Source organism: Strix uralensis, chromosome 11 (genome assembly GCF_047716275.1).
Source record: "Strix uralensis isolate ZFMK-TIS-50842 chromosome 11, bStrUra1, whole genome shotgun sequence".
NCBI classification, from domain to species: Eukaryota; Metazoa; Chordata; class Aves; order Strigiformes; family Strigidae; genus Strix; species Strix uralensis.
Genome location: NC_133982.1, coordinates 23,261,276 through 23,283,001, shown reverse-complemented (window position 1 = coordinate 23,283,001; position 21,726 = coordinate 23,261,276). Strand labels below are relative to the sequence as shown.

The 21,726-nt window shown below is 34.6% G+C and overlaps 2 protein-coding genes across 2 annotated transcripts in view; one reads left to right on the top strand and one right to left on the bottom strand.

The window, feature by feature from the left end:
- GLDN (gliomedin) overlaps positions 1-21,726 on the top strand; it is a 103,790-nt gene that overhangs the window by 32,529 nt on the left and 49,535 nt on the right. The window lies entirely within an intron of this gene.
- On the bottom strand, positions 4,690-19,994 carry CYP19A1 (cytochrome P450 family 19 subfamily A member 1). Its single transcript, XM_074880411.1, has 9 exons — positions 19,629-19,994; positions 17,784-17,934; positions 15,088-15,242; positions 13,114-13,290; positions 12,291-12,405; positions 10,299-10,413; positions 9,479-9,641; positions 7,844-8,085; positions 4,690-4,941 (listed from the first exon to the last, which is right to left on the bottom strand). Exons 1-9 carry the CDS (start codon positions 19,771-19,773, stop codon positions 4,690-4,692), a joined length of 1,515 nt encoding a protein of 504 aa, XP_074736512.1. The 5' UTR covers positions 19,774-19,994.

The window sequence follows — 21,726 nt, the reverse complement described above, 5'->3', positions numbered from 1 at the left end:
AATCATTTTGAAACTTACTGAGCAGGGTTCTATCCATATGGTGCCAAATGATACCTATAGATTCCACTCAAGTAGACTGGGAGAACACCTAGTAAAAAGTGATACTTGAAAATAATGCCAGTACTAACACCAGTACTAATTGGAATAATGACAATAAATTCTGTCCACACTACTGGTGGTTCGTTTTTCTGTCCACCTCTACACTTTCAGTGAGTCTAGAATGACCCCACCTCTGCCTAAAGCAGTGTTTAATAACTGAGTAAGACCATAGGAGTACAAGGACTTCAACAATACATAAGCTGTTCTTGTTGCATGAATAAATTTTCTGTGTGTGCCATCTGCTGGACCCTGCTCAGAGTGCAGTGATAACTTGTAGATATTTTTATTTAGGTACAAATATAACTGAAAAGATCTACAACTAAAGAGATCGTAGCAAAAATATGAACAACATATCATCTCACTCTATGAAAGCAGTAGGTTTTTTGAGGGACTGTAGTTCACAGTATGCGATTCTGAAAAAGACAATTCTGGGTGATATTTTTTTTTTTAATGCATTGATCATTTGAATGGAATTATTGCTACAGTAGTGTAGATTTGTGGAATCAAGTGCTTGTCTGTATTGTAAAATTCAAGGTCTGTGTTTGAAAACGTTGGAGTTACAACAGTATGCAAACCCAGCACTTTTATAAATAGATATCATAAAGTTTAAGGCTTGCAATAATAGTAGATAGGTAATGTTGTTTTGAGCCTTAACAGTCTTAACCTCTCAAGTCCTGGCTAACTGCCACTTTGAAATGAGTATGTCAGCAGCAAATTCCAATCTTAGGCTAAAGAAGGATTTATTTCAACATGGATCAGAACAGATTTGGCCCAACATATTAACTGTTTTCCTTTATCCAACAGTAACACATTCCTTTCTGCTGTAAACTTTCAACTGTTTTGGTTTTTTTTTAAAGTTAAGAATTGAATTTAATGGGATATTAACTGAGGCTATAACACTGGATCGTATTGGAGAATGCAGAAAGTGAACAATCTAATAAAATGACAATTGTTTATTGATGTTTAAAAATTGTTAATCGAGCTGAAAAATTCTAGGATAAATGTTTTCACTGGGAGTGTCTTGTGATCAGATTAATGTCTGAAAAATCTATTAATTTGCAGCTATGTTAAACAGTTCTTCTGATCTTTTTTTTTAGTGTGCCATTTACTACCTTCCAGTTTTCTGTCACTTAGCCAAATACAAAAATTATCACTCTGAAAGCTTTCATTTGAAAATAAATAAATTAGTTATACAGATACAAACTGAATTTGTCATGCCATCATGAGTAGAAAAAGAGATGAAATTTACTTTGAACTATGTAATCAGTTTATTTAATTTTTTTATTACTTTTTATATGTTTCTCACAGATAACTGAGCCCTTTTCTATCATCAAGCCAAGCTTTTTTGTTAGGTTCACAAATCCCTATTATTTTAAGAATCATCGAAAACTACCTCTTTCGTCATCTTTCAAAGCTTCAATAAAGTGCATTCCTCAGCAAGCAGTCTTGTATGAACTTAAATTACTTAATTTCTGCTTTCTTACTATTATTAAAAATATCTTTGCAATACTATATCCTCTGAAATCAGTGGGAAATTTGAGTTTAGAACATCCCAGATTTCATCAATGTGTCTAATACTTTAATAATCAGTTCATGCATGCATACACACTCATACATTTAAATACTTTTTTGTGATTCTTAGATTGGGAAAACCCGATGAAGCATGATTTAAAACTTGATTTTGTGTATACAACTTTTATTTAATGATTGTTTTATTTTCTAACAACATCCATGTTTATGTGCTGTGAGCAGCCCATAATCACAGTGACGTATAAAACATAGTCTTCAGGTTGGGTCTATGTTGATGTATTGAACGCTAATGGAATAGTCACTTGATGATAGTAGACTTGATGTGGTTTTAAAATTCACTTAAATTTTTACAGTAGATGATAATAAAACACCATTTAAAATCAGAATTCTGTACAATGGCATATATACATTGAGAAGATTTAAACTGTTTATATCCTTATGGCAAGCGCTGAAACACTGCTTCACCAACTGCAGTTCTCAAACATATGTAAGAATATGAGGAGGGAAATGGACCTTATTGTGCAAATATTCATGCAAATAGACCACTGCATAATAGCCATAAGCTCGGATTAGCTAACAGCTCAGAGTAATTAACAGGTCTATTGTCCAAATTTGGACAAAATTGAGTACTGTAGAAATTTGAGGACCAGAAACACTATGTGCAAAGCATATCAGAAAGAAAATACTTAAAATACAATGGGAAATAATTCTGCAGGCTTGCTTACAAAAAGTAAAAAATGAAACTGCTTTATTTCTTCCATAGAATAATTATTGTAATCATGTTTCTGAAATTCCAGCATACAAATTCAACAATATATAATACATTAAAGAAATCAGAGAAGCATGCATTTGCCATATATCTACATGATTTCATATAATTATTTCAAAATTTGAATGATAAAAGTAATTTATTAATTCCAACCTTGTGAAAAATTTTACTTGGGGTAAGACCTATAATTATGAGATGGAAAATCAGAGAGTAAATTATCACCATAACAATGTTTTTGTGTGTGAAATAAGCAAAGATGCATACTGTGTATAAAATAGTAGTTTATTCCCAAGAAAAAAGACCTTTCAGTGACTTTCTTTTTAAAGTTCTCATACAAACAAGAAATGTGTGTCCACTGAAGTACCCTTTTTGGTGCTTTATGATACAGAATAAGAATGTGATTTAATCAGTTTTTTTGGGGTTGTTTTGTTTTGGTTAGTTTTTTTCTTCTATCAACAGCTCTAACAATTTCCTAGTTTAAAGGCTACAGAGAATGTAGAAATAGAGGTTACAGTAGATATTCCAAAGGTTCATACCACTGTGTCACTTCATGACTTAAAAAGTAGAATTTTCTAAGTAAGGACATAAACACTTTTTTCTTTTTATAGTTTAAGTGATTTGGAAGGAAAAGGTTAATATAAAGCCTGTTGTACATTGGTGGTTTGGCTTTATCAAGGCACTTTATCCAGAAACCCCCTTTCTTTGGGTTACACGGTATAAAAACTCAAGCTTCTGAAAATTGAAAGTCTCTGTCAAGGACCGTTGTCATTAAGCCATCATTAAGATCATCATCTTCTTGTCTAGACTAACAGCTCATCATTAAGATAATAGAGATATCAATGAATGTCAAGATTCTACAGATTTCAAGATCGGTCCATTTTCAACAAGAAATTTTGGGTCGTTAAGTAGCTTTCCTGTTAAGGACTACGTATAAAACTAATCCTACTTTATAATTAAAATAAGGATTTGTGTATGCAAAAACTCTTTAAAAAATGTTTTCTAGAAATCTGCTTGTTACTTCAGAACTTTTCTCCATTGCCACCACAAAACTCTGAGCATTTACCCAATGAAACTTGCATCTTACCTTGAGTAGATGAGTGAAGGCCATTTTATCTCTCTCTCAAAAAAAAAAAAAAAAAAAGTCTGCTTCTTGAGCCAGTGTTTCTTTTATGCTACTGACTCTCTTTAAGTCAGTGGGCGTGGAGCAAGATGCTTGAGAGCAGGCTACAGCCCAGTGCTCTTCCAGGAGAAGCAATAAAAGCCATGTGGATAATTAGGGAGGGACTTTCTCCCCTGCTGTAGTGTGGGAACATGGACAACAACTTGAAATCTTACTCTCTGAAGTAGAATTGAGCAATTAAACCCAGACTGAAACAGGATTTGGTACTGCTTAGACAGTTTAGAGAGAATTTGAACTTCACCAAACTGAGGTGAGGTGGGAAATTTCTACAGTTAACCAGATGAGGTGGAGCTGAGTGCTGTCGTCCCCTCTCCATGTAATACTAGTGGTTACGTTTCATATTTGTTACCTAAATCTCAACTGGTCTTTACCAAGATGTTTACAGATCCTCTGTAGCATACTCCATAGCAGGACACTGGGTTTTAAAAACACAGAGCAGTTACCTCAACTGTCATATTACCTAGTACTCTGAAGATTACTACCATCAGTAAAATCTGTCTGACACTATAAGTCTTTGGTATCTGTTTAATATGACTGCAAAACAGTAAAGAAAAATGTTTGAAAGACTTCTTATACAAACATTTTTTTATAACTTACGTATGTCCTAAATATTTTTAATTGTTTCATAATCTTAAAATCAACTTTAATATTATTCATATGTTTTCAAAACCAGATAATTAGAGCTTTTGCAGTATTTAAATATGGCTAGGCTCAACTTCGGGGAGGTGGGGGGAAGGGGGACACATGTAGTCCTGGAATTAAACATGTCAGGCATGTTCTTTTGTTGACCCCCAAACATCTGAACTTGCGCTGTTTGAAAAACAAGGCATAACTTCAGCTGAACTTGATGGTTTTAGAAAGTAGCCAGGAATCCTGTGTATGGTGTGCCATCACCTAGCAACAGGGCTATTTTGTAATTTTAGTCTTTCTTTATTACATTGAAGTTGTGGCCAGAACGTGGTTCTGCTGTACAGGCAGAACAAGTTGTCATCTGAAGCCATAGTCATTTAGGGGCAACAAAATGTTTTACTCTCTATCTTTACCTAGGAATGATGGGTATTTCTTAGTGGCCGTGGCTGAGAAAGCCCTGTAAGTTTAACGCTGATCCATTTTAGTCACCCTGATTCTTGTTTGTGTTTCTTCTTGGTGTGAAAACCATCTCCAGCAGAGGCTGCCTTTCTATTGGGTGCATGGATAAGTCATTGTTTTTCTGGATGTTGTTAAGGCCTCTTCCTTTCATTGTCTGTACTCTGCACCGTCTCAGAAGAGTCACCAGAATTGCTTTCATCATTACCATGGCAATAAACTTTCCTACACAGCCCCGAGGGCCAAATCCAAATGGTTGGAAATAGCGTGAAGGAACCTGCACAGAATAACATGAGCAATAAAGTTTAAGACAAATTTTTCTTCATAAAAGTAGCCAAAGTTATGATGGAAATTGGTAGTAAATATGTTCTGAAAAACTTGTGGGAAGAATCTCTTGGGAGCAATTACTTCTTCCCTTTACACTGAACTGCCCTTCCACCCAAGTCAGGCCAAAATACAGAGACACCTACAGAAGGTTTGCTGTTTTAAATGCTAAGATAGCAGGGAATGGAAAGTTAAGCAGTTGAATTCTGCCCATGTATTTCAGCCCGTTCACCCTGCGAGCTACAAGGATTTTACCACAAGCTGTGAAATGAAGTGAAGCTTTTGCCCTTCAATATGCATTAAAGTTCATTTAAAAACTTTTTCAGAAAATGTTCATTTACAAAGTCTGAGATACAAGCTGATCCCTTGTCTAAAGATAATCACAAAGCTGTACACCTACTATAATTGTAATTAAAAAGTTACTGTTCCTGAGAATTATTGTCATAAGATGCAATATTGAAAATTTTATTTGATATCTAATAGAGAGATAACACTTATAAAATGATCATCTTCTGTCCTATCAACTAAAATGTGAAATGCAGGATTCCCAGAACTGTTAAGAATGCACAGCCAGTTTCTGCTACTTTTATTGACATTGAATAGATCAGTATTCCAAAACAGTCCCAACAGCATGAATAGTACTGCTAATGAGGTACAAAGGTACTTATTATGAGTAAGAAAAAGCAAGTCTGGCTATAAATAAATTATTTTTCTTCATCTGTGTAGCTTTCTTTTAAAAAAGTGATTAGCTGTGTTCTGACTTACTATTTAACTAAAGAATAGAGTAGAAAAGGTTGCTTTATATTAAATTATCTATTTTTTTCATTTTCAAACTGCAAAAAGTGTTTTCTGCTTAAATTTTTTCAATTAAACTGAGCTGTACTTTTTGAAAAATGATAGGTAAATACAAGAGTTTATAATACAGAGCAAGTACAGCAGCTGGCAGTACAGCACAATGGCAAATGCACAGCCTGGGAAAATGGAAAAATGTTTAGATTCTAACAATGCCATCTTATCATAAATAATGGTGTGAATTGCTATTCACTTAGACAACTGTGTGAAAATTGTGCCTGCTAGAATAATTATGTGGCAAACAGAATGCATCAGGTCAGATAGAAAATGTGTGGTTAAATATTTGGTCAAGAGGAGATATTTTTAGTAGCAAAGTGGGCTTTTAATATAAGCAAGAAATCCATTTTGATAGAAATACTTAGAATGAAAATAATGGGTGGCAAAATTGAAGCTATTCGAAGTGAATAGTTATTTCAATAAACTTAATCGCTCTCGAATTTTCTACAATGACTTTTTTCCTTGATCTGTTGTTTTTAATACAGTGTGCAGAGTTTGCTATGGGTAATCCAACGGCAGTTGAGAAATGTTAACCGGGTTGGTCAGTGCTCATTTGTGTGTGGCATACATGGTACTCCTAGATTTTTGATAGGAAAAATTGAAAACTTAGGGGCATGTTTCTGGCTTGAACATTCATGTATTTTCTTTATTTATTTTCTTAATTATTTTTTCCAGTGTTCTTACTAGTAAGCCCATTTTTGGTGTACCAAAGTAGATCATTATTTATTTCTTTAAAACTGAAATTACTGTCTGTGGACACTTATGCGTGCAGCTGCTGACATCTCAAAAGAAAAAAAAAATTGCCAGGTGATAAAGTTATTTCCTAACTTTTTAGTTGGACAAAATGAGAACTGTGACAGCTGTAGAAAACATTAACCCTTTAACTTCAGCTCCATTCAACCTTAATATTTGACAAGCCACTAGAAAATGTAAAAGATTGCATACCAGGAAAATCTGTGCATCTATGATGGTAAGGCTAACGTTCTGCAGTTAAGATTCCCTTCATTGAATTAAGTCGATTATTCCTTCCACTCTTGCATGGCTATTTATTCCAGAGACTTTTCTAATTCCCTCACAGGAGTGCTAAGCAAACCTTAGTATTTCATATTTTGTGCTGCCACATGGGTAGCAGTATCTTCTGCTTCCATCTGCACTGGTTAACAGTCAAAAAGAAGGATTCCAATGTGCCATAGAATCAGTCTATTTTCTTTCTTTCTTTCAGTTTTAATCTATCCAGATGATTATTGCTGAACAAATACAGTTTTGCAAAACAATTTGTTTAATCAGTAATCAAAAGAGCAGAGGTCTAAATGAAAGTAAATAGTCGATTTATGATAGAGGATTACAAGTAGGAAAAAAGTTCACATTTCTTTTGATACAGGACTCAGTAATGTACACTAAAGAAAATTCTAGTTCTTTTGAGAGTTAGAAATTAATTTAAGTTGACATGCTGTGCTGAACTGGGACTGAATTACTCAGCATCTGCAGTATTGAGTTTTGGTCTATAAAACATGTTTGTTTTTATTTAGCAATTTAAAAAAAGAGAGAATAAAATGGGTGCTAGATTCTCAGTCTCTCAGGAGTTACTATCCTGCTTCATCTCTCCAGAGAATCCTTACATGGCCTCAGCTCTGTGTTATACTGCTTGCAAGGCTCTAGCTCCCTAAAGCCTCTTTTATTTTGTCCAGTGTCAGGGGATATAATGGGAACTATGGGTGTCTGACAAATTTAATCAGGAATTTTTAATCAAACTTAAGATGTCTGGGAAAACTTTGGTTTTGATATCATAAGTATTTTTTAATTAAAAGGCACTTTGATAGGAAAATATTGGCCTAGCTTTAATAATAATAATAATAATAGTAATAAGCAGGATTTATAGCTAACTAGGCACTTAAACAAAGGGATAACAGTCTTATGGTCACAAAGTTCTTGATCAAAATAAGAGGAAGAGACATTGTCAATAGATAATACCCAATTTCCTGTGAAAAATAAAATAGAAAACTCACATTTTTCTCAAAATTTTCAAGAGAAAACTCATTCGGCTTTGGGAAGAATTCAAGCTTATGCATACGTCCAATATTGAGAATAATGTTTGTCCCCTTTTTCACAGGATAGCCATCAATTACATCATCTTGTAAAGCTTTTCGCATGATCAGGTCCACAACTGGCTGGTATCTCATGCTCTCATAAATAAAATTCTCCACGATTTTTAAGTTTGGCATGTCATCACTCTGTATGTCTCTGTCACCTTGTGGAATAGAACAGATGGTGAAGAAGTTGGTTATGAATTTAATAGCTTCATTGTACAAATCCCAAAATATTTTTGGAAGATTCTCAGTTTCTGAAATGGTAGGAAGGATCCAACAGCTTCTAAGGAGTTTTATGTAGCCTTACATATTCAAGAAATCTTGTATATTGTTCATCAGCATAAACCCTAGTTAATTAATTTATGATCTCTCGTTCTTCTTAATACATTATGAGTCTTTGTTCTGCTTTCTTGTCAATGATAGAACTCCGAAAGTCCTTCCCTGAATTTTTTATGAATGAGAGCAACAAGACACAACAAAGAAATCTTCTGAGAGCTGACAGCAAATGGAATCTGGGAATAGTCTGCAGATGGGACATAACTTTGTAGGGAACTTAAATTTTCACCATGTGATTGGGTTTGGGTGGATGTACAGCTGACTATTTCAGTTACCGTGAGTAACTTTCTCCCAGCTTGATTCCATCAGCAGCAGTATCAGCGCCATGACGTGCTGCCACTGGGAGCCTTACTTTAACTTTCAAGCCACAAGCAGCTCAAGAGCTACAGGCTGACCACTGCAGTGGTAGGTTTACAAGATAAAAGGCAGCTTTGCTACCTGAGCTGGTCATTTGCTTAAGGAAAAGGCAACAACATTGTACTGCCTTAGAAGTAGAGACTATTAGAAATAAATAGGGAAGATAAATGAGTACTCAACTCTCATGAGGACAATAAAATCAGGTTTAATATAAGTGCCTTAGAAAAAGAATAAAGGACTTGTTATACACTTTCCCGTGTTTAACTGACCAGAAGTAAATCTTGAATAAGAGTGGATATTAGTTCAGTGTCAGGCTTTGAATGAAGTCTAGGGAAAGAGAAGAATACAAATTTGGAATATCTTGATTGTGTTTTGAATAGTTGGTATTTAAAGAGGAGACCAGTTTGATATCAAAGTGGATGACAGCAGAATATAATTTTAATTTTCTCTTTCTCTTCTGCAGTCATAGTGAAACCTAGACAGGTTCTATATATACACAGTACTGGTGATTAGAAGTATTTGAAATGAGTGTCCTCTTTTGCTATTCATGGTAAATGGAAAATAATTTCAATAGAATCTGAGGTGAGTGCTGATTTGCACTGCTGTTGCTGAGGAGTGATTATAGGGTGTTCTTTCTAATAGATTGTCAATTCTGATGATTCCTATTTGAATTAATCTTACAAATTGCTCATCTTCTTTCATTTGATCTTGAATAAAATCTTTTATATATTGGTAGTCATATTTACAGCAAATACTTCTGTTGGAAGAAAACAGAATTTTTGGCCTTGGAATAATCAAAATTAGATCACTGCTGAAGCAAAATTACATTCCCACATCACTGACTTTGAAGCTCCTGCTTACCCATAACAGTTTCAATTTCTCTCATCATGTCCTCTTCCACTGTGGGGTGCTCTGCAATCAGTATTAGCATAAAGAAGAGAGTTACAGACAGAGTATCAGGAGCAGCAATCATCATCTCCAACACGCACTGGTTCACATTCTCAGCAGTCAGGTCCCCTCTGTTCTGAAAAAAATTTAAAATTTTGGGGAAAATGTTGATTGTGGAACTCTGATGCCAACAAAGGTCCTATAGTGGTAGAATGGGAAGGACCTAGACTATCTGCTTTAAACAAAAGTAAAAATCTTGTCAGTCTTTCTATCTCACATGCTAAATAGCATTTATTTTTTTGTCCTTTGGAGAAAAACAGAAAAGCCATGTTTTGATGAGTGTATATTATCTTAACAGAAAAGCAAGAGTTAGCTTAGCTCAGATTCTTACTGATTTATTGTCTTTCCTCAGAGAATTTGTGAGCTATCAGAGATTATGCAAGGTAGGATTTACATAGCATTTGGAGCCTTTGCAAACAAGAGGCAATACATCAAGATAAAATACAGGGGTTAGGGAAAGACTGGAGGCCATTCAGGGATAGATGCAAGACTTGTAAGGATGTTGTTTAAGCCATGAAAAAAAAATCAGAAAAGCACCTGTTCCCAAAATTGCAACTATTCAATGTTTGAGTCACTGTGAGTGACTGCACAGATCCAACTAATTTGTATATCTTTATGATGACATGACTTTCAGATAGGTTTTGCAAGTTAAACTTAAAATATCTGTGTTGTTAGCGACAGGAGAATGTCAGAAATATCGAAGTTAGCCATATTTTGAGTACACTGCCAATACCTGTGCAAAAATCAATTGGGATGCGAAATCCATGTGTTCATCCAATTTTTCAACAGTGGAAAGCTTTTGTCTTTTCTGTTCTATTAGGATTTCCATTGCTCCTTTCAGATCCTTGCTGAAAACAGATGAAATCCAACATATGATAAACATCTGTAGGCTTTGAGTATACACTAGGATATGATTAGAAACATAGACATTATACCAGTAAAAACATCTAAGAGTGGCAGAAATTGAGTATTCCTAAAAGTGGTTATATGGTTTTGTGCAAAAGCAGTAATACTAAGGGAAGGTGTATTTTCTTATTATTTCTTACTAAATAATTGCTTGTTAGTTTAGACTGAAATCTTATTCTCTTTATATAGGATAGACTGAAAAGGATGAAAATATGTCGCTGTATACCATTAATGAGTAGAGTTTTTAAACATTTATTAACATTTCCAAATAAATCATTTATTTTCTATTTTATATTGTGAATAAAATGAACTTGGAGAACATGGGGGATAATTGTTAGAAAAATGTAGATAAATGTTAGAAAAATTGTACTATCTTGAAGGTAGAGTTGATCTAAATTTTTCATATTTTAATAGTAATACTGTGTCAACAGTTTGTATTTCAGTGGTGGGAAAAAGCAATGTCCAACAATTTTTATAACTTTATTTGGGATTTTCAATTAGCTATATAATTGAAAGCGATTATTTTTTTAAAATATTTTAAAAGGTTTTTTAAATGAAATTCTTAGGCTTTCCATTTGTTTTTGTTATTGTTGGGATAGAAAATTTCACTAGGTTTGCAGGGGTAAATGCATTTAAAACTTCAAACCTGATAAAGTTCTCATTATTTATAACATCTTTTATGTATTAGAAATAGCAAATGGTCCTTTTTGCCAACTTTATCAGAAGAATATCAAAAGTCATGTGGTGGTTCTTTGCATTGATTTAAGTCAAACGATCTTTATAATTTTTTTTTTCAGTAGAAATTTATGAATAAGTCCATTTTAATGGGATTGCTTTTGAAACATCAATATTTGCCTGCAGGGGCTTTCTAGTAATAACTGAGCCACCATAGTTAGCTATTATTAGAATCACAGGATAAAGAACTAATCAGTGCCATAATATAACTGGCAAGCAAATGGTAAAGAAGATAAATCTTGTGTCTAGTTCATAAGAGTTGTCAATTACTTTAGGTGAACTTCCATCTTCCCCCTAAAGTCTTTATGTTATACAGCACTATCAAAACAATTTATTGCACATGCTTCATAAGTAGTAGTTTCTCTCACTGGATGCAATCCAAATCCAAAATGAACAAACTGATTGCCAGTACTTTTTATAGTCAGTCCTGTTTTGGCAGAAGATAGCAAATGAGATCATAAAAATAGAAGAGGCATTTTGTATTTTTGCAAAGAGGAAGATGACAAAATGTATTTGTTCCTTACTTAGAAAAAAGCCCCTTGAAATGGATTATCATGCTATGCTGAGCACCAAGTTTTAACACAAAAATGAGTTGTTGACTCAAAAATGCATGGTGAGGGAACCAATAAATAGAATTATGCTCAGGGTTTAACTCTTCTCGGATAGTGCCATGAATGTAGTTGTTTTTTTTTCTTTTGATGAACTGTAGCTTTGATATTTGTCTGTCCTTGACTAGATAGCAAATGTAACTTTACCCCATATGATGGCTTTTCCTTGTCTGTTTGAACTGAACCAGTGATTTAAATTTGATTTCACATTTGAGCTGTCATTAACTAATATTTTGGTGAGTAAACTAGAGCTGAATAGACAGGGGCTATAAATCGTCCCCTGAGATCAGCCACTTGTAGAATCAGTGGGGTATCTTGTTTTGTTGGTATCTTGGATCTGCATATAGGGGACTTCAGCCAGTCACCTTTTCAAGTTTAGCAGTTTATTTTCTAAAAGGCAGAGGTAAACATCAAAGAAGATCTTTATAGAAAGAAAGGATCTTATGCAAATGGTTTGTAGGACCATTGATACTTACACTGCCTCTTCATATTTCTTGCACAGCCAAGATATCTTAAAAAAGATGTCAGGCTTTAATAAAAGTGCTTGCCAAGCATCAAAGTAATTTTGAATCTTAAGTACAATGGCATGTTCTGAAAAGAAACATTAACAAAAAGCAGTATAAAACATAAACCTCAATAGTCAAATAACACAGATGCTTTAGAAAAAATAATAAGGCCCTGTTCCCTACTCTGACTAAGTTCATGGGAATTTGATAAACAACTGGTTTTAATGGTGGTAAATAGCATTAGGAAACACTTGTAGCACACTGTAGAAAAGGTATAGATCTTTGTAAAACTTCTTGGTAGCTAGCTAAAAGGAGATAGTGGTGTGTCAACCAAAGCCAAATAGTCTCCCACAGGGGAGCAGAAGCAGAACTCTTGCAGCATATTGAAATGGGATAATTTAAACATTGAGATAATGTTATTTCTGTCATATGGTTTTGAGGATGAAAAAATCACGGGAGACATAAATTTTCTTTTCAAGGAAATAATTTACTCTGGAAAGACTTCCAATTCCTATATGCATATAATATTGGGATGTAGCAACTCAGTGCATAAAAAAAAATCTCTTTAAATGGTAGTATTTATTAAGATGAGTGTGACTAATGTATATTTTTGGATGTATAAGATTCTCTTTTATAATTAAAATCACTCATAAATCAATTTCAATTATATGGTGATATAAAAGCCTGTTCTTGCTCTATTTTCTGAAGTAAAACTGCTGAGTGGTGTCAATGACTTTTCCTTGGACATACACTTTAGATCCATCATAAGGTATAAAAATAAAAGTGTTAGTACCATCTAAAGGGATCCCAAGAAAAAGCTTGTTAGATGTGTCAAGCATGATCCGTCTCATAAGATTCAACACATTGATGTTTCCTACTTCAGTGGTTACTTCGTCTAGTTTGTCCAGGTGATCAATTGTTGATTCAACACAAATTGCTATCATACGCACAAGACCAGGACCAGACAGAGCTGAAATATATGTGCAAAATGATCAGAAGATTGGTTAACTTTCATACCTTATTTATAATTTATCAACTGGCAATAATGGTGTCAATAAAATGTAAAACATTATCATGTGAGTGACTGGTATAAAATCATTCGGAAATTTACTGATTTATCATCTTTTGAAAGAAAAATGTAAGCATTTTGAGTTAAAATGGTAATGAACTCAAAGCCCAAACATCCCTTGCTTCCAGCCACTTTGTGTCTCAAACCACACATTTTCTCCTAGGTTGGTACCATGTTAAGGGAAGATATTTGGCATCATTTGTGCTACCTTTCTGTGTGGGAGGGTATCCACATCCTCATCTACATTACAGGCACTGGGGATGTCCTATCTCATTTGTTTGCAGTGACACTGAGCAGGGAAGATAGGTTGGGGATTTGTGGGGGGGGATGAAGGGAATTTCTGAAAACATAACTCCTGGGTGCTCTTAAACAGCATGGTAGCTTTTCAGTAAGCTGCTGGCAACCTTTTAATGTCATTGTGGACATACTGAAGCCTAGCCTGGCAGTAGTCTGTCCTCCAATGAGCAGTGATGATAGTATCATGACGAATTTATTGCATTTGAAGAATTCAAAAGCAATCAGAAGCAGTGGTCCGTTCCATTGCTATGTAGTTCAGTGGGATTTCGATAGGCTCCGGCTAGAATGGATTCAGATTACTTTTGAATGACTGGAAATCTTGCCCTAAGTACTCTATTTCAATTACTTTTCCATACAGGAATTGCTGGAATTGCCTCAAGGACGTTATTTTATCAAATATATGTTGAGAGGGATCGTATATTTGTAATTGAGAAGAGAGGAGGTCTGTTTTGTGAATAGAACTGGTAGTTCTAGGAATAAGAAGAAAGATACATCTTTTCCTGGCCATCTTCAACCAGTTGCAGATATTTTTCAATAGCAAAATCATGTAGGAGAGGCCCAAGTGTCATGTAGCAGCACAGATATATCAACAAAATAATATAGAAAGTTTAAACCCACAGATAATTGATTTCTTCTAGGTTTTACTTTGCTTTACTTTCAGGTTCTGAAATCACTGTTGTAAACTTCTGCAGTCGCAACTGTGGAGCTTGCAGAACCGGTGTGGCAGTTTTGTTAGGAAGGCTGTAAGATCATTTGAAGCAGCTAATTCTAATGATATACAAATACTGAAAATTTTCAATTTGTAGAAAGAAGGTGAATCAAAAATTGCAGACTCATAAAATAGTAACACTGGAGTTTATGTAATTTCCTGTTTGATTTCAACCTGGTGATATTAATTACTTCAATCTCTCTCTGTTACTACATTGATTCCTAGTATATTAAAGGAATTAATAAATAGGTCTGCTGTGCAGATCTTCTAAATTATTTTTGAAACTAAAGAACTCTTTTTTTTTTTTTTTTTTTTTTTTTTTTTCAATTAGAACAAGACAGAGAAGTCTTTGAACTCAGTGGAGGCTGAGCTAGGAACAGCCAACTACATTTATGGAAGTGCCAGTTGAGCTATTGTAAATGCTGGATTTGAAACATAAAAACATGGCTTGTGGGCATCATTTAATTTTGTTTTAATTGGATGAGATTAAGAATCTGCAAAGCTACCTCAGGACCATTTCAAATGGCATACCAGGCAGGACAAGTGTGAAAGAACACGTGCAATAAAATAATTCTATGGGCTATATAAAGAGAACTGATTTCTGTAATTTAAGTATGCAAAGACAAAGAGCAGTTCAGAAAAGATAGACTGTGTGCTACAGTAATGAAGTATATTAATGCACACTGATTTACCTTTGGTGAAAAAGGGTCGAATTTCTTTCCAGTGTGCTGGGTTGTTATTAAATATGATTCCATTTTCATACATGCCAATGCACTGTAATCCAAGCTTGCTCCCAAATCGAGAAACATAATGCCAGTGTTTCATTACATGGAACACACTTGAGGGTCTGGGAAAGAAATGGGGAGAAAAAGCCCAAAACAAAAATACTGTTTCAGAGATTGTACACAGAATTTTAATTCTGACATCTTATAGTTGCTCTGAAGTACTGACTTGCATTCTCAATTTAGCAGGAAGTACAATGCTTGACATTAAATATTGTTCTTTTTACATAACTTAAAAATCTTGATGATAAATGCCTTCAGAATGTATATTAGATGTATTAATGTATTCTGTTCAGATTTAAAACTATTTTTCAGTTAAAATGCAAATGGTTACCACAATCTTTTAATCTGAATAGTGTGTATACATAGAAACATGTAGATATATGACACAATCAGGCAGTGACCAATGTCAGATATTTCAGAAGATGAGGTGTAAAATATTTGACAGTTGATAATTTCATCATGATGTGTATGAAATTACAGCTATACTTTCTACAGCTATTTGGTCATTCCCAGACACATACAGAAAGCATAAATATATATGCATCACTTAAAAATGCAGCATCATAATATGATGATATGTGTGGGATAAATATTCCTAAAAAGACATGTTAGGGAAATCTGTGATATGTATAAATCTTTTTACAGTTGACAAGGTTTATTTACACATGTTGGCAAACAGGTTGTGACCAGCATTATTGCTTTAAGATGTAATTTCCTTTAGAGGGAGCTAGTATTTCAGAAATGTTGACATGATGAAAACCTGATCAAATGAAATCCAACAAAAAGAAAGAAAATCAGAACAGAGATTGAAATGAAACAATACGCTTTCTTTACCATGTGGCACACTCTATGGGGTAAATCTCAGACTTCTTTTTTCAGTCAGGCAAAGTGGGACTTCTGCTATTGAGTTCAGCAGTGCTGGGTTTTCACCATAGTTTTGCACGACGAGAGGTAAAGTTAATAGTGAGATGCTGTATGGTACAAATAGACAGACATGGGATACGGACTGGAGTAAAAACGGGGAGGAGTGTGTCTGCACGTCCAGCCTTCCAAAGAAATCAATGATTCTCTCTTTCCTGTACTTCCCCACATCTGCTCTCTTCTCTAAGTTTCCTTAAAGGTTTTTTGCACGTCAAAGAACATCGTCTGTGCTTTCATGAATATGAAAAGATGGTGTTGAATTATGACAGACGTCCCCAAAAATGGAAAGGTATTTTCATTTTGCTTCCTTCTATTCCACACATCTACACAGGAGACGCATAATAATGTTTTAAGGAAGGATGTTGACATATGACCTTGTGTAAGCAGATTTTTCTTATGGAACTATTTAATGAAGTTCTCCAAAAGTCAACATCTGTTGTAACTAAGAATGTACATTAGCATCTCAATATGATTGGATTTGATGGTTAAAATTCTGATGACATTGATGGAAATAGTATACTTCTACAGAATTCAGGTTAGGTCGAGTTTTGCAGTGAATTTATGAACCATTGAAAACTTCATGCTACATTATTGTATCAAAAAAAGTTAAACACTAGTTCCCTATGGTACAGTCAGTGCTTTTAAACAAAAAAAGTCTGAAGAAAAGTGATGTATTGACTGTAAAGTCTGATGCAGCTGTGGCATTGTTTGTCAGCATTCCTGGTTTGTTTCTGATGAATTGGTAGTACAGAAAGTAAAAGACAGCAGTAAGAATTCATAGCATTTTACATTATCAAAACATTACAGTGCATTAGTTGATATTTGCAACACCTATGTAGGATGAGAATGTAAACAGTTTTCTTGTCATGATTACCTCTTTTCACAGAGGTAAAAACAGAGATGAAGCGGACTTGTTTCACATGGCAAATCCTGTGATAGTCCTCTTCATTATGTTGTTTTTCAAAAGCTTTTACATAATGAAATCTGAGTATGAATCGATTGATATTGCTAATAAAAAGGTTGTGATTCTTCATCAATTACAGGTAAACATTTAACTTTTTTTCATGACATAATTCATAAGCATCCAGAAGATCCAATGTAAGAAGAAAGCAACCATCCACTGGAACTAATAAAATGATAAATAAAACAATGTGGTTTAGCATTATGTTTAACACTGTGTATAATCGAAGTCTATGAGTAATCCCATTAATTGGAGTGGAATTACTCATAATCCTATAATGCTGCATGTGCTTAATTAACATGCTGAATTTGAGCCATAATCTTCAAGCACTACTCCTACTTTAAAGAGAAATTTAAGAACGCAGGAAACTAAAATTTGGCTTAATCCTGCATTGCAGTCTGTCTAGGTTCCTGTATAGTATGTAATCCTAATATTAAATGGAATAGTAAAAGAGATGGTGAACATTTTTTTAGGATTGAGCCACAGTACTTAATCTTCCTTTCCACAAAGAAAATTAAAGAACCACATAGATTTCAATAGCAGAGTCTTTAAAGAAACAAAAGATTAGAAAAATGTCTGTGAAGAGCAGGAAGTAAAAGGTTTATGTTAGGATAATTTTTGAAAATAATTACTTCAATTCTACTTTAGAAAAAAAAGTAGCAAAGAGGTAAAAATATGAAAAAGCTCTTCGTATTATTAAGGATAGAAAATAAGGATTTACTTGCTAATTATAAATGTTTCTTCACCGCTGATCCAAACTCTCACAAACTCTCCATATGTCTTGTTGTAGTAGTTGCAGGCATTACCTACTCCCATCCAGAGAAATCTCCCATGTGAAATGAGGGGACCGATTCCCATACAGTATCCTGGCCCTAAGAAACAGGGTAAGAAAAGTCTGGTCTCAGCAGTGCTCACTGACAAGAATATACCTCTGAGCATCACCCTTTTGAAAGGAGCTTTTTAAGATGACGGTCAAGGTCTGCATTGGGCTGTTCATACACACAATCCTGTTCTGAAGTTCTGTCTTGGAGAAACTTGCATCTGCGTTGTTGAAGCCTCACTTAGTTTCTATGGAAGTCTGTGCCCTTACAATGCACATACAACTAGTGGCATTCGTGACTTCTTTGTACAACTTCAAACTGCTGCTTTGAGATTGCTTACATTTGGAGGGACAATGGCTAGATATTAGAAAGAAGAATGGATAAAATAAAATGCATATGGTTTATTAATTTGTGAGTATAACATCCTTTGAGTGATCTTTGTTGATTTTGTTGAAGTGTCATAGTAACAGAAAAGTCAATATCCTTTTGATGTAATTAAATTAATTACATCTTTTAACATCATTAATACTAGAGTGAGAAAACAGATATTTAAAGGAAAAAGTCCTTTACTGCTGTGAACTTACGAAAACATGCTTAAGTAGGAGCTAAGAATGGATTAATAAGCATTTAGTCAACAAAGTTATCAACTAAATCCTTCCACTGTAAATCAGCACCAAATTTCCCTCATACAACAAGAAGGAGAAAGTGGAGACAGCAGGAGAGAATTTGCCTTTAATTACTTTTAAAAGGAAGTTTCCTTCTTTAGGGCAAGCTAAATTTGCCCCTTTTGTCTGTAAAACATAAATCTAACTCCATAAAACAAATGAAGAACTTACAAAACTTTTGTATATTGTTTAAAAATGTGGAAGTTGCTTGTGGCTCCACTGTTTACTAATAGGAATTGCAAGACTCCAGGTTGTTTCAATAGCTGTAAACTTAAAGCATATTGATTTAGTTCTGTTGTCTTGTCTTCTATTTTCTGTCTGTCTTCTATTTTCAAATAGAAAGCGTAACCTTCTGTGAATATCGCCCGTTCTCTAACTTTCAAAGAGCTTTCGCATATTGAAGGATGTTTGGCAAGTACCTTTTCTCAGAATTTCATTCAGGTGCCACTGTGTTAGTGTAGGATTATTCCTGTCAGACACCTTTGTGAGATGTGTACACTGTTGTCATTCATGCAGTAGGTCACTGCACTGCATCTAATGAAAAATAGGCTGAATCTGTAATGTCTACCATAAGCCCCCAAAACATTACAAAGGGGTGCTCTGAAAGGGAAATCATTTGATGTTGTTCTGTTCTGGAGGGTCTTCAGTGCCAAACATGGAGAGAAAAATTGATAATCTACTAAAATCTGAATAATTTCCTAGATAATTTTTTCTAGTAAAGACAATTTAGAAAGCTTTAAACTTAAAACATGTAAAAAGTAGTTTATAATGCACATGAAAATATGCACACCTGGAGTTTGAAAAATGGTATTATATTCTTCTAGCATACACATAATAAAGCAGAAAAATAGATGTCGTATAGAGCCAAGCCAGGTTTATTATGGAAGTTCAGAGGTTAGAGTGAGCCTGACTTCTTTTATAAGTTATTTTAAAAAGCTGTATTATCTAAACTGACTCTCAGTAGATTTTGTTGGCATACAATCATTATTCACCGTTACTTTCTCACTTAAATTTGAGAAACAAACAAACAAAAAGTACTCTGACAGCTTTTAGGTGGTACTACAGTTAAAGTTAATTTACCTGGTATTGATGAAGTTTCTTCATGATTCCACATTAGAAACAGAAAGCACATGAGAATGAGTATAGGCACTGTGACCGCTGGCATCGTATCCAGTACTAGGCTGGTGATGTTGTAGTGCATTGGATTCAGAGTTTCCAGTATCATCTTTTCCAAGAGATTCTGCTTTGCTTTAGGGAGAGAGAAGGGGGAAAAAGGCAGAGTTTTTCAGAGCTCAACAATATATTCAGCTTCAGTGGGTACCTCTCAACCCCTGTGTAGGTCTTGTAAATGAGCAAATTAGCTCCTGAGGTAGCTTTATTTTATAACAAGAGTGACTGGCTGGACTGCTTGCCAGGACAAGCTACATCACAAGTCAAAACAGACATGCAGCAGACACTCTTTTTGCTTGGAAATAACAAAGCTTTTCTGACCTTGATGTCGAAGCATAGTTTTGGATGCTTTGGCTGACAGACATCTTATCTCTGATACTGACTTGGCTGGCCAATGCTGAGGTTTACTCCTTGCAAATTTCTAACCAAAACACAAGAAATTAAACTTTCAGCACATGTGGAAGCATTGAATGAGTTCACTAGCAAGCTTTTATCTGTTACTTAGCCTTTTTCCTTCCTGCATGTCTGCAGTGCCAGAGTCCTTGAATTTCCAGAACAACCACGATAGTTTTTCATGATGCACATAGAGTGTACCCCAGGTTTTGGTTTGAAACAATGTATTATGGTGGGTTTTTTATTGTCAACCTTTGAGTATAATATAATGTATTGCATTTCTTTACAGTTCTTCTGCTAAATACTTTGAAAAATATAGTATATGCCATAACAAACAGGATCATGGATTGTCTGGTACCATGTTCCTCAGGCAGTAACCAGCACTTGGCACAGGAAACAAAAACCAAACAAATGGACAGGTCTGTCATGCATAGGGGGAATAGAAGGATTCCTTTGAAGTTGTTTTGCATGTTTTTGATTTAAATCATAAAATATGAGAGGTGATTGTACCTGAGGAGGAAGATGTGGTTCTGTGAATGAGAACTTACGTAACCACAGAAAGATATTGCTTGCATCTACACAGTAATTATTAATAAAACACCTTCTTAATCCTGTTCTGACAGTAATTAAGAATAGATTTGCTTTGTTTCTTCCTGCAACAATATTTCAAAATTGAAGGATGTACTTACTTAATAGGAAGCTTTTTGTTACAGTTTACTTTCAGGAAGCACTTTTTTGTTTGTCTTGTGCTTTGGTCTCACATTGCAAAAGAAAGTACAGCTTACTTTGTAGTAAGCCAGTGCTATAATTATATGAAACTAAGCAGAAAAATATAATAGAAAATAGAGTAGAAAGTAGAAAATATAGAGAGTACAGGCAAAACCCTGAAAAAGGGAGCAAACAGTGGCTCAAAACCTTGCAGGTGCATGCAATGCTCCAGTATTTTGGATGATTGCTGTGCGAGACTTCTGGTATTGATGTGATCCCAAATGACCATGACACAATAGGCCAGGTGACCTTTTAGAAGCACGCGTGCTATTCCAATAGCTAGCGGTACACTTCTTATCAGAGTGTCCACGTACATATCGCGTCTTGTACACCTTCAACTGTTGTACTGTCTTGCACATTGTGAAAAATGTTTTTGTAATCACAAGCATTGTTTTAACCATGTAATGGCATTTCTTAGTTTCACTAGTGTACTGTTGCACACTAATGATGTTTGCTTAGTACGAGTAAAAGTGCTAGCTTTATATTTCCTTGAGTACTATTTGTTACCACAACAAAAGCATGTCTGCATGTCTATGTAAGTACTTATATTAGTTTCAGTCCCTTTTACTGTATGAGCTTACAGCATTATAGAAGGAAATAACTACACTTAGGGCATATAGTTTCACTTTTTTGTTGCTTTCTCTCAGGATCTGGATGAACTTCATCTTTGTACTCCATTGCCACAGTTAGGCTCTGGTGTTCGTTGTTTTTTTCATCTCCAAGACATTCTGGTGTGTCTGTACAGTAGTTTCTCTGCCTCATATTCCCTATGAAGAGAAGTATGTAGGTGGTTATGCATTTGGGTGGTATGAAATAAACACACCTATACGTACAAATGTGTACCTAT